Below are 16423 nucleotides of genomic sequence, written 5' to 3' on the forward strand. Positions count from 1 at the left end.
CTGACGACTTTGGAGAGTTGGCATCTTGAAGAATCGGCCAATGAAGGGACGTCACTTTCACAACCCATGTCGACGTTTCGAAACGCTTGCAAAACGGACCCCTGTACCTTGAAACGGTCGTCCGTCCCTCCATCCCACCTCCGTCCGGCAACCTCCGTCCCAATTGAACCGCAACATTCAACACCAATTTTCCCATCCACGATCCGATCTCGAACCTCCACACCCACCCACCACCACGACGCCGCACATTGCCTTTCCCGAACCCGCCGAACTCCGATTTCGCCCCACCTCCGACCGACCACATACCGGAACGACGTAAACACACAAAATCAAAGAAAAAGAAGGAAAGAAAAGAAAATGATAACCCGCTTCATCACGGAAGTCACAACACGGTTCAACCCGTTCTCAACACGGGCGCGGTCGGCACGGCTGTTCCTGTCCTTCCTGCCACCGACGGCGCGGTCGTCGGGCATGACCATCGCGACACAGCTGCTGCCGCGGACGTCGGCAGACCCGAGCACGCTGCACATCAAGTTTAGTGCGTTGTACCCCTCACCTCACCACTACGCCACACCACACCACTCTGCCTGCCTGGCGATTCCCACTACCACACACCCCTGGCCCTCCCGTTCCCTGAGGGTATTATTAGTTGGTCTGGGGCTAATAGAAAACAGAGGACGGCAAGGAAATGAACCTCGACTGCGAGGCCATGGGCATCAAGAGCATCGTCGAGGAAGTTGACCGGCACTCTCGCGCGCTACAGAAGGCCTCCGATTTGGCGGACGGTTAAATACACGGAACGGGAGAGAGCTGGATGTACATCTGTTTGTATCGATACGATCTACTTGTATGGGTGTACATATAGAAGATGCATTGGGAGGCGTTTGCTGTTTTCTTACGAACGAGGAATATACCACTTTACGAGGTTTCAACGATGCGCACGCTCATGAAGGGAGTATATCAGTGCCAGTCATATTCGTTTAACTCGAGACTATTTCACTTTTTAAGGCCCGATTTATCTACCTGAAGGACTATCCAGCGACGCTTTTCCGTACGACCTAGCCATCTAAGAGGAGGCACCGCTAATGAAGAACCACTTGTCGATGGAGGCGTCGATCGGAGCGGGCGGGAGCTCCTGGTTCTGGGGAAGGGGCGGCAGCTGGTCAGGCGAGACGCGGCTGCTCGAGTTGCTGACCGTCAGGTTGGTACTGTGCTTGTCAGTATCGGGGAACCTGTAGAAAGAGGGACAAGGGGAAAACCTACGTGGCGATGCTGCCGGGAGCGGTCTTGCCCGTGATGAGCTTCTCCCAAGCCTCGCTGCACTCACGGACGACGTCCATGGCATACGTCTTGTTCTTGCACTCGCCGGTGAAGGCGAACTGGTTCTCGGGCTTGCCGTCGGGGATCTTGTAGATGCGGAACCACTCGTTGGTGGCGCGCAGCAGGCCCGGCAGGTGGCGCTCGACGTCCTCGACGTCGTTGAGCTTGGAGGCGAGCGGGTCGTTGACGTCAATGACAATAACCTTCCAGTCCGTCTCCTCCTCGTCCAGGAGCGCCATGACGCCGAGAACCTTCACCTGCTTGACCTGGCCCGTGTAGCCGACCAGCTCGCCGATCTCGCACACGTCGAGCGGGTCGTTGTCACCCTTGGCCTTGGTCTCGGGGTGGATGGAGTTGGGGTCCTCCCAAGTCTGCAACGGTCAGATCACTGGGCAACGAGCATTCATCCAGGGGCTCCCATGCCATACCTGGGGGAAGGCACCGTAGTTCCAGAGGTAGCCCTTGTGGGGGAAGCAGTTGCGGACGAAGCGGAGCTTGCCCTTCTTGGTGTCTTGCTTGATGGGGTTCAGGAGCTCATCCTTGGAGATCTAGCGGTGGGAAATATGTCAGTCACAGCCAGTTCTCTTCCATAGCCTGGGTAAGCTACAACTCAAGCGAGCCGAGCAAACGGAGAGAGCTCCCACCCACCTCGAGCTTAGCGTTGGTCCAGCGCGGGATCTCGACGATCATGTTGAGGATGGTCTGCTCCTGGTTGGCAAACAGCGGGATGTCGTGGAAGGGCGAGACGGGGACGCCATCCTTCTCGATGTAGACGCGGTGGTCGAGCGTGTGGGGGGCGCCGACCTTGCGGACGGTGTACTGAGACGCCATGATGTTGGCTGTGCTTGCGCGGGAGACTCCCTTGGGGTAGAAGTGATGTAATACTTGGGCTACTCGAGCGGAGGGTGAGCTTCCCGGACACGATTGATCAGTCGAGGGAATTGTTGGAGTGGCAGAGTGCGAGGTCGCAGCAGCAGCTAAAGAATCAGCACTGGAGGCGGAGGCACCTTCCTCGGAGCAAGGCGGGGGAGGGGTTCCAGAGGGAGATGTGGGCCTCTTTTGGTGTGACGCCAGCCAACGGTGCTGTGATTGGCCAGGGCGGGTTGATTGCTGCTGCGGCATGTTTTGGGCTGCAAAGTGTTGAAGAGACGGGAACTGCTGCTGCTGCGTTTGCGTGAGGAGTCGACTGAGCCCCGCAGACAGCGCCCGCTTTGACCTCAGCACTCGTAAGGCCGTCATAAAAACATTCGGATGCCGCTTAAGTAACCCAGGATGTAGCTGGGCAGGGCTGGTCGGCTTTTGTGGTAAAGGTCGGGTGTTTGTTTCGAGAGTCCGACGTCCCCTTCGGCCGCAGTTCTTCTCCGAATTATCGGCTCGGGACCCTCTTTCGGTTAGTAACACAACTTTATTCCAAATATCGGGAATTCGTTTTAGTGTTGCGGGATGAGTGTTTATCTTTTCCGTTTTACTTTCTACATTTGGGCCAGATTCTCCTAATTAATATTTTTGATAACCACCACTAACTATGAGGCAATTGCACTCCCCCTTGTCGCTCTAGCCTCACTGTGGCTTGCCGATTCTCAACGTGTTTCCGTTTCTCCCCGAGCCCCCTTTTCGTCGCCCAGCAGCCGAGTCTTGGCACAATCACCCCTTTTGTTTCCACACTCGATGATATTGGGTACGTGATATCGAGTACGTACGCACGGCTGTCAATTACGCGTGTATCAAACACCAGCCCTTCAATAATGTCATCGCAACCCCCATCAATCATTCTAGAGAACATCCCCAGGCTGGTAAGAAACTGTCGGGTATTGGCCTGTTCCCCAACGCCCTATCCGCTTAACCAACCACAACACAAAACAAACAAAGCAACCCACTCAGGGGAAGCCAGGAGAAAAGCAACCACGTAAAAAAGCGCGAGAAAAGAACAGAAAATCATCATCACTCATCCCTACCCCCCGACCCCCGACCCCTATTCTCAGAAACCAAAATCCACCACCACAAAAATCACCTCCTCGGCAGACTGTTCCTCCCATACAGCGCCCCCCCAAAAGCCGGGCCCCCACCCGCCAGCCCCTGACTGACGCTCTGGCGCAGGATCATGGCGGCGGCCCTCGACGCGGTCATGCGCTCCTTCTGGCGCTGCCTCTCCTTGAGGTAGTTGGCGGCCTCGGGCCGCATGCGCAGGATGCGCAGGATCATGTCGTCGCTGGGGTCGGCCTGGGCCTCCTTGCGCTTCTCCTCCTTGGCCTTGCGCATCGTGCCCAGGTTGCGGTTCATCATGATGCTCTTGCCGCGCCGGATCGTGCCCAGGCTGCCGAAGGGCACGTTGCCGATCCCCGACGCCCCGCCCAGCGACGGGACGCCCAGCATGCCCGAGGAGGATGCCGAGAGCCGGTTGCTGCCGTTGCTGTTGCTGGCGTGGTGGCTGTGCGCTTGTTGTTGGGCTTGTTGCGCCTGCTGCTGGGCGCGCTGGGCGTTGGCCGCCGCCATGCGCTCCGAGGTGCGGATCAGGTTCTCGCTGGTGTCGAAGTAGAAGAAGTTGAGCGACACCAACTCGTGCCACTTAGGCGACTTGAGGATGTCGGCCGGGATTCCGAGCACTTCGCCCGACTCGTGGTCCCTCGCGTGAAAAAAGTCATAAAGCAGCTCCAGCCAGCGGTAGGTGACGTCCAACTCGGCTTGCGTGAGCGGTTTCTGGGGGGACGGCTTGTCCGAGAGCGGCGGGACGAGCAGGGTCTCGATGGCGAGGAGCACTTCCTTCCAGAGGCGCGTCATGACCGCCATCATGGTTGCGTCTGTGAGGGTCTGCTTCATGATGGCAAAGTTCTCGTCGAAGTAGGTGAACAGGGGCCGGAGCGCCTCCTCCACCTCTTGCGGTGTGACGGTTGGCGCGTGAGATTGCCTCTTCTTCCAGAGATTGGCCATGGAGGCGGTGATGCCCTTGGTTAGCAGGCCACGCAGAGACTCGCGAGATAGTAACAAGTTGATGTGCATCGATAGCTGCTCTCGGTTAGCGACGACTCTTCTCAACCCGACAGATCGTAACTCGGCCGACTGAACATACCTTGCTGGTAACGAGCCGCACCATGTCTCGCTCCGTCTTCTTGAGATGCCGGAAAGCCTTCGCAAAGTGGAATTGAATATCATCACGTTCGCCTTCCATCGAAGCCCTGATCAAAATCCTCCCTTGGGTATCCAGATCCAGCCAGAACTCCCGCGGCAGATAGTCGCCAAAATGCACCGGGTCGAGCTTTAGCGATGTCCGGCCGACAAAGTCATGGTCCCCAAACATGTCGTAATCCCAGATGGTCGCAATCAGGTTCAGCGGTCCCTCTACCGAGATATCAAACGTCTCGTCCCAGCGCGGGTTGAGGTTCCGATTGATAACTCTCGTCCGGTGAAGGCGCTTCTGGTACTCGTCGCACAGGACAACGTAAGGATCACTCAACCCATTCGGGTCACAGGCCTTGAGATCCTCACCCTCCACGATCTTAACCGTGAACACATATTTTGTCGTCCTCCTCCTCGCTGACTGTTTCGGCCCGTCAACCCGGTTAAGGAGCTCGGCGCAAGCGTCCACATTCATGCGCTTCTCCAGCTTGTCCAGAACCTGCATAGCCCACTCAATATTATTGAATTTGACAAAGGACTAGAGAGAGATTAGCAACCAATAACGGCTGGGTTGTCCAGTGCAACACCGCTCACCTGGGGGTAGAACTGGAATGGCTCGATCCTTTCCTTGGGATTCCATGTATCCTTCGCGTACTGGAACCATTTCGACGTTCCCTTCTGCGCCGCAGCCAGCTGCTGCTGTTCGGTCTCGCGCTCCATCTCGTGTTTGAACTGGCCGTACGCAACTTCGCAGTACTTCCCGATGCCTCCGGCAAACGATTTGGCAAGAGCAGTCATGAAACGCGCCAGCTGGACCTCGTCATTCCACTCCAGCTGGAGCAGTTGGTCAACCGTCTGACCGAACAGCGTGAATATGTCGATGATGGAGACGCTGTGACGCTCGTCGTCGGTCGGTATGCCCCCTTCGTGGCGAGTCCGGACCTTGAACACGTCCTGTTTGATCGCCTCCTCAACGAACCCCGGCATTCTGTCGTCGGCGTTCTTGATCCACCGCCAGACAAAATTCTCGAGTAGGTTTTCGATATGGTAGCCGAAGGGTGTTCCCGGAAGCGCCTCCACGTGCATTTTTCTAATCTCGACGAGTTCCCGGTACAGGTCGAAGCCGTCTTGGAGCTCAATCTCGACACCGCTCTCTTTGGAAGTCTGCAGCACGCGCTTGATGATCTCATGGCCATCCTCTTCGAAGCTCGGGAGCGTCGTCTCGACCAGAGCCTTGAACGGGCTTGCGCCCATGATCTCGGGGTTTTTGCGGTACCGCTTCCTGATTTTCTCGGCCAGCTCGGTAACGGCTTTGCCCAAGTTGACTACGTGCCCGAAATCCCAGTCTCGCTGGCTACGCGGGATGTGCTTGTCCAAGGAGTCCCTGTACGACTGGGCGGCCTGTTGGCGTAGCCCACTGTCAAGCCGCTGAGAGAACTCGGCTGCGTCTTCGGGTCGCTGCGAAAATGCTGGGTCGGGGTAGACGTGGTTATTGAGTAACGCCATGACGACGCCAACAGTGGGTGGCTTTGGCTCGTAGCAGCGCATGAGGAGCGTGTAGAGGTCCCGAAGCAGGGCGTCATGTAGATCCTTCAACGACTGTTGGTAGCCCGCGAAATCAATTATCGTCCATGTGCTAGGCTCAATATCGCTGAGGCTGGACGTGTACCCCTGAATGAGGATCGGCTTCTTGGGCTCCTCTAGAGGCTGTTTGACAAGATCCAAACAATCGTACAGCTGCTCCGGAGGCAGCTCCTGGTCGAGAAACTTGCGAGTCGTAACCTCGACGAAGGCAACGTACCGGGAAAACTGCGGTATCCGCCAGCGCACCGCGAGTTCTACTAGGAAATCCGTCGTCTCTTCAGACAAGGGCGACTCAGACGTGTCCGAGTGAAGCTGATCGAACGATACAACATACTGAAGAATGACCTTGTAGACGGAACGGGGGTCTGGGGGAATGAAGGTATAGCTTGGCCCGTCGACGCTCCGGATGCCAGATGTCTCTTCGGCAGTGGGCGACCCAAAGCCAAAAGAGGGGTCGAGACTGGGCGCGGGAGACTCTGGGTTGGAGAGCATTCGGCTCAGGTCCGCGTACGCCTGGTCCTCGTACATGGAATGGCGAACGGGGAGCGGTTTGTCGAGCCCTCCGCTAGCCCCTCCCTTCAAGTCCGGACGAGCAATCAATATCTCAGCAAATATCTTTGCTAGGTGGGGAGCCTCTCCCCGCCTCCACTCCTCGTATGCTTCGTCCACGTCAAAGTCCTGCTTCCGCAGGGTTCCAGCCATGCCGGCGGAGAGCCTGAACTGGTACGACTTGTAGTCTTTGAGCGCCGCCTCCTCGGTCCACGCCGATGTGTTGCGGTCGATGTCGGCTTGCACCTGGGAGTTGGTCACACCAAAAACTTTGGCAACGAGCTGCACCATGTGCATGTCCTTGACCTCGTAGCTCAGGGGTATGTCCACCTCGACATATGAATGGTCCTCCTGGCCCGTATCGAGGTAGAGGTTCTGATCATTGCTCATGAGCTTTTTCTCCAGTGTGTTGAGGCGGGAGACCAGCTCGATGTCTCCCTTATCTCTGAGAATGCTGCTGAGCAGCCGGATGAACATGGCCAAGTGCCTGTCGACAAGCACCTTCCACGAGTGGTCCTCGGCGGGTTTTCCGCGACCCTGCGCCTTCGAGGCGGCCGAGTAGAAGATCAGAACCAGGGGCTCGACCTTGCGGTCCTTGTCGATTGACTTTTGGAAGTCTTTGGCGGTGAACGCAGTGTAGGCCTCGGCAAAGGTCCGTTTCACGGCGGCGTCGCTAAACCCGGGCAGTCTCTCGATTCCCTGGAGGACACCCGACATGCGCTTCTCGAGGGAGTGGCGAAAACCAGAGGGCAGCTTCACCGAGGTCGAACCCGACGGGACGAGTTCTTTGACCAACTCGGCCACACTCGAGGTGTGGACACGCGGAGGCGGCTTGGGAGCACTGACATATTCCTTTCTCTTTTTCCTGGGCTGGAGAAGATAACGGAGGAATGCGACACGGAGGGCGAAGGAGTATGCGTCGTCGTAACTGACGCTTGCCACGGCGCGGGCGGCCTTTGATAGTGTGCGACTCGGTCGGTCGTCATTCTGAACGCTTTGCACACTGCCGACCCGGCGGCTGGGATGGTAGGAGGATCGGGATGCCGTCGACATGTCGACGACGCACACGGGAGTTGTGGCGCCAGAGGAAGTTTGGGCGGGGCTGCTGTTGGGCGATGGTCGGCCGACGTCAAGCGCCAGTCGTCATGGCGCCAGCAGCTGCTGCAGTGAAAGCACCCACTGAAGCGAGCGCGCAAGGGGCCAAGGGTTGCAAAAACACCACAAGGGCAGGCAGGAACAACTCAAAGCGAGGCGTGCGCGCTGGTGCTTCCTGGCAAACCGTGGCTGGCGGCAAAGAGCCTTCGGGATGAAATCGAAGAGATTGTCGTTTAGGGGAGGTTGGACCAGGGACGTCATACGCCTCTTTGCATACCGCTGTTGGATGGACTGGGATAGGCTTCTGAGCCACCAAAAGTGGAGGGGTTTTGGGGGGTTCGTTCGAGCGGGCAGGGATGCTGCGCGCGCGACGCGGGAATCTGTACATACGACGTAACGACGCTAGTACGTTTCACCATTCCAAGTTGTGCGCACAACCTTCGCCCACATACTATGTACCGGCATATTCTCTGTGCTGCGAACCATCAAAGAAATATCTATCTAGGTCGTAAATTGCCAAGGTTCGTCGGGACCATTTTATAACTAACATTGGGGAGGGGATTTCACTCAAAATCATATTTAGGTACTCCGGGAGTCATGTGTGTATTCCGGTACCATGGAGGATTCAAGACGTCCAAGCTTTCAACACCTCGGTCATCCCTGTTCTTGGGTACCTCGATACATGCCCGACCTCGACAACACCACCCGAGTCAAAAGTCTGTGGCCACCTTGTCCCTGTGAAAACATTGCGCTTTCCCCTTTCCAGTGTCAGTATGTTTATATGATCCGAGTTATTGTCTTCGGGCATGGAATTGATGCGCAGGGATTCTTTCGATCCCCTCAATCCGTGACCCTTTTCGGAACTTCCCGAGACCTGGAATGATTTTGTCTTTTCAACAACGAATTGTTATCAAAGACCGGCAGTGGATGGTCCCGAAATAGAACGTGGCCAGCAGCAAGGACTCACGTGGGGTCAATTCCATCCTTTCTCGGCTTTTGGGGTGGGAATACGAACGCCCCGCCCTGGACAGGAGGAAAGATGTGCACAGAGCTGTAATTCCGTACCAAGTGCCCAGGGCGCGAGACAATAAAAGACAACATGGAAAACGGGTTGCAACAATTAGTAACTATCTCTTGTCTTTGGTATCCTGTGATCAAATGCGGTTGTTTTACCCGCCGAGATGACGTTGATTGCAAAGACGTCATCAGGTCCCTTGTCAGCACGCTAAAGGTTCACACGATCGAATTAGCACGCCCCCGTGCCACAGGCCATTCCTCGGAAGCCCAAGCTGACGTTTCGACTCGTGGCTGTGGTTGAGAGCGTATGGTATGTGTATGTATCCGGTGTGTATTAATCTGAGATCTGAATTCCGAGATGGATTCCTCCTGTGGTGTTGGGAGCTCGCACCCGAGGCTCCAAACATAAAATTCCGACTCAAGCATGAGAGACTAATGAGAAGAGGCCGAAAGAAACAAGACTTCAAGAATGGTTTCTGATGGATGTTTGGTGTCCATATATGGAACCTCGACTGTCCGACGTCTCTCAATCAATGCCTCGGTGGGTCCCGTGAATTACAGGGGCTTTACCCAAGCGACCGTTACAGGGCGCACCTGGCTTGGGGGCCTGCAGGGTTTCAGAAGGCCGTGTTGCGTGTCCCGAGTGCCCCTGCCAGCCTGCATCTGAATTGAGCAGGCAACCCCGCTGCGCCGCTGCGAACCGCCGCCAGTCGCCAACCAAGAACTTCGTTTAGATTTCGACTGCTGCCGACTACCATCAACCGACTTGACCATCTCCTCCCACCCTGCCGATAGTCGGTGCCCCTTTGCAGCATCCTCGGCGCCGAGATGGGCAACGTTAGCAGCGTGCCCGATGAGGGCGCACCTCTCTATCTTAGAGATCAGAATCGCTGTAAGTTTTGGTTTTCCCCGCCGTGCGACTCACCAGAGAGCGACCTATCCCCGGTCTGTGCAATGCTCCGCGCGTGATTGAATGCGCCTTGCGCGACCGACTGCTTGTTGAAGCGTGCTTAGTGCGCTTGCTGTCCTTTTCTTTGCGCAAAATCGATGCCGCGATGCTGACTCCTCTTGCGCGCAGTATCTATCTCTTCCGCTGTCATAACTAGTCCGAAACGTCGTGCCCCAATAAACATCGTTCCGAATGCATTTCCGGCTACAAGAGTATCAGCATCGAGGACATCTGGCGACTCTGCCCCGGTCGAGTTTGTGCTAGTGAGTGCTCTCGTACTCCCTCGAGGTCGACGTCCACGGACGGCAGTAATGATGATGTCTGACGGTGTTGTTGCAGGATGCCGAGTCAACCAATTCTGGTTCTGGTCCCGCCTTCCTACTGAAGCTCTCCAACGAAGATGAGCTCGTCTTCACCTTTAGCTTCATCATTCGCCAGCCGCAGAATGCTGCCCAGAGCTCAGCAGGTGGTGTTGATGCGGTAGCTCCGGCGAACACCCAGCTCAACGGCCTCACCTTTGTATTCGCGTCAACGCCCCGCGAAGTCGAGAACTTAGTGACTCGCGAGTTCCACGCCGACCCAAACCTTCACAAGAATGCGAATGTTGCTCTTGTCGGTAGCTACTCGACCGAAGGCAGCTCTTCCGTAACTTTCGATTGGACATGGCGCTGGAAACCGCCCAAACACACCGAGGACCGGGGCGGCGGCTGGAGGAATACGTGCAGTGTTGGTGCCCCTTCCCAACTGCGTCCCTCTCATACAATGGCTAAGATATATGCAGTTTGTCGAATACGACCAGCGGGCCCACCGGCTGATAACCCTGGCCAGCTTCTCATTCTATGTCTCAAGTAGGTGCCTCTGAGCAATGCTTTTCCGTCGTAAACCCGTACTTACCTACATATTAGACACCTCACCCTATCTGAGCCAGCCTAATTCCCCTACCCCTCCACTCCTGAGCGCTCCTCCCAAGGTCCGCGTGGTGTCTGCACAATCGCTCGAGTCTCAAATTAGTACCATCCCGGAACACGAGGAGATCGTTTCACCCCAACAGACCATCGGCGATCCGATCGGTTCGCCGCCATCTGCGCCGCCAGCTCTAAAAGAGCCCATCAAGGTGGATGTTTCATGCCCTCGACCGACAGAGGACATGTCCATGTCGGATGATGGGCCAGTGTTTCGGGCCACCATGAAGGTTCTGGAACAGAAGACGGGCAATATGAGGATGCAGATGAAGCGATTGATCAAAAAGGCCGAGTACGTGCACCAGTCGCAGCAGGAGGCCAACGATGCGTTTGCTTCCTTCATGGACGCCCTAAAGGAGGTCTCGGCCACCAACGCAAATGCCGTCCAGCCTGCCATCGAGCACTACTTCGACAAGATTGCGCGCGAGATTCTGTTGTACGAGCGGCAAAACACCCTCAACTTGCAAAAGATCGTCATCGACCCGGTGAACAAGCTCTACCAGATGGACATCAAGCAGGCTGAGGCCAAGAAGCGAGACTTTGAAGAAGAGAGCAAGGAGTTTTATTCATACGTCAGCCGGTACCTCGGGCAGCGACACGATTCCGTCAAGGCGAAGCAGAGCGACTCCAAGTACCAGTCAAAGCGCAGGAATTTTGAGCTCAAGCGGTTCGACTATTCGTCATTTATGCAGGACCTCTCGGGCGGTCGCAAGGAGCAAGAAGTTTTGTCGCACCTCACCAAATATGCGGATGCGCAAGCTAGGTACTTTCTCCGCGCCTCGAAAAAGGTTGACGAGCTGCTCCCGCAACTGGAAGCGTTGTCCTCCCAGGTCCACGAAGCAGATAAGGGGTATCAATACCAACGTGTCGAGCGGGAAGAGAAGAGAAGGCTCCTAGAGAAGGGCAGTCTCGCGTACACGGAACCCGAGCCGCCCTCTACCGCCTCGGGACCCAATCCCGTTGCGGGCCACCCCAACGGCACCCAGTCGAACTCAGACACGGAGATGGGGCGGGCGGACAGCACTGGGTCACAACTCAGGCCAACGCGCTCCATCAACTCGAGCGGTTCACCCAGTGTTGGCGACTTGTCTAGATCACCCGGCAGTCTCAGTGCTGTTGGCAGCCCGGTCCAGAGTAGCAAGTTCAAGGGCATCCGTGATCTGGAGGAGCGGGATCCCAACCAGGCCGCACAATCCGACAAGGATTCTTCAAACAGGAAGGAAGGTCTGCTTTGGGCACTGAACCGCCCCGGGGGTCACGTCGACCCGCGGAACCTGAACAAGCAGGGCTGGCACAAGTATGTCCCCCAGTCTGCTTTAACTACCCACTTCTCACTAACACCTTGGTAGATTCTGGATTGTCCTCGACCAAGGGAAGCTGTCTGAGTACAGCAACTGGAAGCAGAAGCTCGATCTCCACATGGAGCCTATCGACCTCCGCCTTGCTTCGGTCCGGGAGGCCAGAAACGCAGACAGACGTTTTTGCTTTGAAGTCATCACACCTCAGTATAAGCGGGTCTACCAAGCAACATCCGAAGAGGATATGAATAGTTGGATTATGGCCATCAACAATGCACTACAGAGCGCCGTCGAGGGCCGAACGTTCAAGGACAAGCCATCGACGGCTCACGCGGACCTGGGTTTCAACGGGGTCGATATCGGTTCCATGCTGGTGGGCAAGAGCTCGTCTGTCGGCCACGCCAGTCATTCGAGCGCCATCCCCTTCCGACGAACAACCGTTGGCGCCCGGCCTAGCACTTCGCGCGGCAGCAGTTTCGAGGACAAGCCCGACAAGCTGCTGCAAATGCTACGTGAGAACGACCAAGGCAACTGCTGGTGTGCCGACTGCGGGTCCAGCAATAAAGTCGAGTGGGTTTCGCTCAACCTCGCCATCATCGTCTGTATCGAGTGCAGCGGCATCCACCGATCCCTAGGAACACACGTCAGCAAAGTCCGGTCGCTTACACTTGACACGACGTCATTTACGCCTGATATCATTGAGCTGCTTCTCCTTGTCGGGAATAGAGTGTCCAACATGGTGTTCGAAGCCAGGCTAGACCCAGCCGGAAAACTCACGGCTCAGGCAAACCGGGAACAGAGACTGAGATTCATCAATGCCAAGTACGTCGAGCGGGTGTACGTCGAGCCGATCTCGGCGACGCTCTCGAGATTTGGCACGCCAGAAGACACCCTGTTAGCCGGCATCAAGCGCAACGAGATCCAACAGATTCTATACGCCTTGGCCCTCCGCGCAAGCCCCAACGTGGCCGACAAATCGCGCGGCACACACGCCGTTTACCTAGCCCTTGCAGCCGCAGACCCAGCACCGCCTTCGCCAATGCCATCGCAGGCGCTGGCTCCCCCGACCCCGACCGTCGACCGCGTGGTACCCTTCCCAGTCGCGGAGCTCCTCATCCAAAACGGCGCCGAGATCCCGGACGCGCTGCCCCAGGTCCCGCTCAGCCTGGCGGCGCAGGCGTACATCGAGATGAAGCGCGGGCGCAAGGCGGCCATCGAGGCGTCGGGCTCGTACGACTCGCCGGGGACGACCACCGCCGCCGCCACGTCCATGTCGAGCCAGAACGACAAGCTGCAGCGCGAGCGCGACGCGCGGCTACAGAAGCGCGTCAGCGCCGGCAGCAGGCTCGCCAAGACGCCCATCCCGGAACGCTAGAGCGCGTTGGGGGTCGCGGTGGTGGCGTGCGGCATGCCGGGGTTCTGGAGGGCGGGCAGTCGCCGGAGGGGGTTCTCGTCGTGAGGGATGGATGGCTAGCTGTCCGTCCCTTGTTCCCTTGTTGGTGGTTTCTCCCCTCTCCGCCGGGTTTTCGTGCCTCTTGGGGGGTGTACGCGTTGCGTTGCATTGGGTTTCATGGACTTTATATCTAATTTCTTTTTGCTATTGTTTTCCTCTGTTTTGTTTTCTTCTGTATGAGTTCTAATCGGGGCGGGCCCGGGATTGTCGACACAGTCACAGTCACCCATTTCTGACTTGGCCGTGGGCGAGGCAAGGCAATATATGGCTATGCGAAGGACACGGGGGCTGGCAAACAGGAGCAACTGCACTGGATCACAAGCACGAGTAGTACTAGGCTGGCAAGGGCTTGGAAACGGTTTGGTTTGCGGGTTTCCGGGAGTTGGTTGCCTTTTGAGAGGGATGGAACGGGATGACGGGAGGTCCAGGATGAACGGATGGATGGATGGATGGGCGGGTAGGTGGGCTGGTGGGTAGGTGGCAGGAATGCGGGGAGTTCTGCGTGTATGGGTATACTATGTTCTGTTGGGTATGAATCGCTCTCTGGCTGGCGCGCATGGATTAGGCGGGACGCATGGGCTGCTGGTCTGGAGTTTGTAGGCATAATCTTAATGAATGATCAACGAACACTTCTGTCACGGTTTGCTTGTCACTAGCCGGCCAAAGGTCGCCTCCCATACCGTGTAGTTCGGCGGTCTGAGATTCGGGCTCTATCTAGTTGGGGATACGAAAGAAGTAAATACTGGACATATGAAGAAACCGAAGTCATGGGTTATAGAACCCCAGTCTGGCTGTGTGGTGCAACGCCGGGCTCGTCAGGCCAAGACCTCCCAGACGCCCGCCTAGTTTCAATCAAGGTAATAATACAATAAATAGCTGAGGTGGGACTTCAGGTAGCTCAATCTACGTGGTAATTAATGTGTCATCCAATGGACAAACTCGCTTCCAGAACGAGGGTCGTATGTGTGAACTACCTACCTAGGTATAACCAAGTCAACACTGACGGTCTTGCAAAATTCAACTGAGATTATAAAGTATCAACTGTTCCTGCTATTCTCCTTTAGCTTGCATCTTTCGGTGCTTTTGGGCCCTGTTTCTGTTTGGGGGAGTGCTGACAATGTGTTATTAGTCTGACCTGGGCTAAAATGCTAGTTCAGCGCTTTGATTTTGGGATTGAGTATGCCACGGCAGGTGCTTTTGAATTTGAGAGAGATGACTTTGGAATTCAATGGGATCAAGGCTGGGTGCAGCTTGCTCGCTCGTGTTAGTTAGCGCGGGAACTGATAATGGAATTGAAAGTGAGATAAAGAAAGTTAACATGAAAGTGGTAGATCGGATAGGTACATTCTCTTTACGTAGAAAGAGCAACCAACCAAAACATGTCACTTGTTTGCTCCGTACCTAGGTACCATTTCTGTTTGCATTCCGGGATATTTAACAGGCACCGTCCCAAACCAAACCAACTACAAACCCAAACCATAGACAGCAAAGTATCAACACCTCATCAGTCAAGATGGCAGACACGAAGCAAGAAAACCCGAAATCGACAAACACGGTCTTGGAACCGGAGGAACCAGAGGAACCAACACTGACCAACCCCCCTCCCACGAGCTTCCCCCATTTCATGCTCCTCCCGGCCGAGATCCGCGCGCACATCTGGACCGCGGCCATCCTCAACGACCTCGCCGTCGGCCGATACGAACCGCCACCCCCAAGCAAGCCGGCAAGAATAAAGCGAGGCGAGGGCGGAGGCGGCTTTGGAAGGGCACGGCACCCGCTGGCACCCAACAAGCCGCCCGCTCCCGCTCCCGAGCCGCCCGTGGCCGCTCCGCTGCTGCACATCATCCCCTTCCACACGCTGCCCGTCGAAGCGCCCTTCACCCTCGCCGAGGCCTACCTCAAGGCCAAATACGGCGCGGACTGGGCCGAGAGGGCAAAAGAAGGCGCGCTGCCCGCGGGGTGGGAACCGCGCCCGCTGGCCGGGTGGGAGGAGGTGGCAACGGACCGGCGGCAGGCGCTGATCGACGAGGCAAAGGAGGCGATTGAGCAACACGCGCGCAGCCGCACCGTGCTGCTGCCGCCCGGGCGGGCGCCGGACACGCTCGCCCAGTACTCGGGCGGCTGGTGCCCGCGCAGCGAGATCGTGCGCTCGTTCGCCGAGGCCGAGACCGCCGCGCACGCGCTGGGCCGCCTGGCCAACCGCGGCGACGGCTGTCCGGGGGGTGGTGAAGATGATGGGGCGGCAGCGGCGGCGGTGGTGGGCCAGGAGACGCTGCTCAACTTGGGCAAGGGCGATGTCTGCTGCTTTCTCAACACCCGCGCGGATGGCTCGCCGATCGGCTGGGAGGAGACGCTGCCGCTCTGGGGTAGCGAGAGAGGACCTTGGGGTTGGCGAGTATCTCCCAGCCCCTGCGGCCAGGCCCCCCCCCGTGACCATTTGGGCCTGTTCCCCGGGGGGCAGGAATGGATCGGTGCCGTAAGGGAGGGGTTTGGGTGCGACGATGAAATGCTGGCTGGGCTGAGTGGGCTGAGAGGCCTGCTCCCTGCTCTGGACCAGTGTGAGGCGCTGGCTGGGGTCTGGCATCCGGCCATGTGCAGGGCCTTTCGACCCCGCTGGAACGGCGGAATCGTGAACGTTCAGCAACGCTCGGCGCTGTGTGCCGAGTTCCAACGGGATCTGAAGAGCCTGCCGCACCGTTATCCCCAACTGAAGACCATCTACATCATTGACCCCTCGATCAAGCCCAGGCCCTTGCGAGGATTCCTCGGTAGGCTGCGGCCTCCACCAACGTTCCGTGGACGCGGTGCCACCTTTTACTCGGCACTTTCCTGGCATTTCATTTTGGGGCGGGCCCGCATACAGGACTGGAGAGATGCAGTCAGTGATGTTTTGGAACCGGTTACGCGGTCGTTGGGGAGACCAACAATCCAAGTCCTTGTCTTGGCCTGTGTGCCGGACGACTGTGAGCCAGAATTCTGGGGGTCAAACCACGAATAGTAGCGACGAGACAACGGATAGATATGCTCTAGCTATAATTGGAAACTGTTGTATGACAATAATCAAGAACCGTGCTGTGTACCA

The 16423-nt window shown here is 57.0% G+C and overlaps 5 protein-coding genes across 5 annotated transcripts; 3 read left to right on the forward strand and 2 right to left on the reverse strand.

Annotated features, from left to right (window-relative positions):
- Nucleotides 1–127: 127 nt before the first annotated feature.
- On the forward strand, nt 128–946 carry B0H64DRAFT_380905 (39S ribosomal protein L53/MRP-L53-domain-containing protein). The gene is made up of 2 exons (XM_062802765.1): nt 128–538; nt 675–946. The coding sequence occupies exons 1-2, from the start codon at nt 358–360 to the stop codon at nt 788–790; spliced, it is 297 nt and encodes a 98-aa protein (XP_062663947.1). The 5' UTR covers nt 128–357; the 3' UTR covers nt 791–946.
- B0H64DRAFT_380908 (inorganic pyrophosphatase) lies at nt 947–2764 on the reverse strand. Its single transcript, XM_062802766.1, has 4 exons — nt 1969–2764; nt 1749–1868; nt 1264–1691; nt 947–1208 (listed from the first exon to the last, which is right to left on the reverse strand). The coding sequence occupies exons 1-4, from the start codon at nt 2557–2559 to the stop codon at nt 1067–1069; spliced, it is 1281 nt and encodes a 426-aa protein (XP_062663948.1). The 5' UTR covers nt 2560–2764; the 3' UTR covers nt 947–1066.
- A 451-nt stretch (nt 2765–3215) lies between these two features.
- B0H64DRAFT_15372 (uncharacterized protein) lies at nt 3216–7746 on the reverse strand. The gene is made up of 3 exons (XM_062798489.1): nt 5029–7746; nt 4388–4972; nt 3216–4323 (listed from the first exon to the last, which is right to left on the reverse strand). The coding sequence occupies exons 1-3, from the start codon at nt 7618–7620 to the stop codon at nt 3328–3330; spliced, it is 4173 nt and encodes a 1390-aa protein (XP_062663949.1). The 5' UTR covers nt 7621–7746; the 3' UTR covers nt 3216–3327.
- A 1681-nt stretch (nt 7747–9427) lies between these two features.
- On the forward strand, nt 9428–13436 carry B0H64DRAFT_15454 (uncharacterized protein). Its single transcript, XM_062798493.1, has 6 exons — nt 9428–9571; nt 9758–9891; nt 9968–10354; nt 10410–10476; nt 10534–11887; nt 11940–13436. The coding sequence occupies exons 1-6, from the start codon at nt 9508–9510 to the stop codon at nt 13261–13263; spliced, it is 3330 nt and encodes a 1109-aa protein (XP_062663950.1). The 5' UTR covers nt 9428–9507; the 3' UTR covers nt 13264–13436.
- Nucleotides 13437–14715: 1279 nt separating this feature from the next.
- B0H64DRAFT_15483 (uncharacterized protein) lies at nt 14716–16404 on the forward strand. Its single transcript, XM_062798499.1, has one exon. The coding sequence runs from the start codon at nt 14855–14857 to the stop codon at nt 16337–16339; it is 1485 nt and encodes a 494-aa protein (XP_062663951.1). The 5' UTR covers nt 14716–14854; the 3' UTR covers nt 16340–16404.
- Nucleotides 16405–16423: the final 19 nt, after the last annotated feature.

The sequence above is a fragment of the Chaetomium fimeti genome, assembly GCF_033439085.1.
Source record: "Chaetomium fimeti strain CBS 168.71 chromosome Unknown B0H64scaffold_1, whole genome shotgun sequence".
Taxonomy (NCBI): Eukaryota; Fungi; Ascomycota; class Sordariomycetes; order Sordariales; family Chaetomiaceae; genus Chaetomium; species Chaetomium fimeti.

Coding starts and splice junctions, on each gene's coding strand:
- B0H64DRAFT_380905 (XM_062802765.1), top strand. CDS start 358: ATGATAACCCGCTTCATCACGGAAGTCACAACACGGTTCAACCCGTTC. Junction 539..674: donor CACGCTGCACATCAAGTTTA/GTGCGTTGTACC, acceptor AATAGAAAACAG/AGGACGGCAAGGAAATGAAC.
- B0H64DRAFT_380908 (XM_062802766.1), bottom strand. CDS start 2,559: ATGACGGCCTTACGAGTGCTGAGGTCAAAGCGGGCGCTGTCTGCGGGG. Junction 1,692..1,748: donor ACTACGGTGCCTTCCCCCAG/GTATGGCATGGG, acceptor TGACCGTTGCAG/ACTTGGGAGGACCCCAACTC. Junction 1,209..1,263: donor GCTCCCGGCAGCATCGCCAC/GTAGGTTTTCCC, acceptor TGACAAGCACAG/TACCAACCTGACGGTCAGCA.
- B0H64DRAFT_15372 (XM_062798489.1), bottom strand. CDS start 7,620: ATGTCGACGGCATCCCGATCCTCCTACCATCCCAGCCGCCGGGTCGGC. Junction 4,973..5,028: donor CATTCCAGTTCTACCCCCAG/GTGAGCGGTGTT, acceptor ATCTCTCTCTAG/TCCTTTGTCAAATTCAATAA. Junction 4,324..4,387: donor TGCGGCTCGTTACCAGCAAG/GTATGTTCAGTC, acceptor AACCGAGAGCAG/CTATCGATGCACATCAACTT.
- B0H64DRAFT_15454 (XM_062798493.1), top strand. CDS start 9,508: ATGGGCAACGTTAGCAGCGTGCCCGATGAGGGCGCACCTCTCTATCTT. Junction 9,572..9,757: donor TCTTAGAGATCAGAATCGCT/GTAAGTTTTGGT, acceptor TCTTGCGCGCAG/TATCTATCTCTTCCGCTGTC. Junction 9,892..9,967: donor CCCCGGTCGAGTTTGTGCTA/GTGAGTGCTCTC, acceptor GTGTTGTTGCAG/GATGCCGAGTCAACCAATTC.
- B0H64DRAFT_15483 (XM_062798499.1), top strand. CDS start 14,855: ATGGCAGACACGAAGCAAGAAAACCCGAAATCGACAAACACGGTCTTG.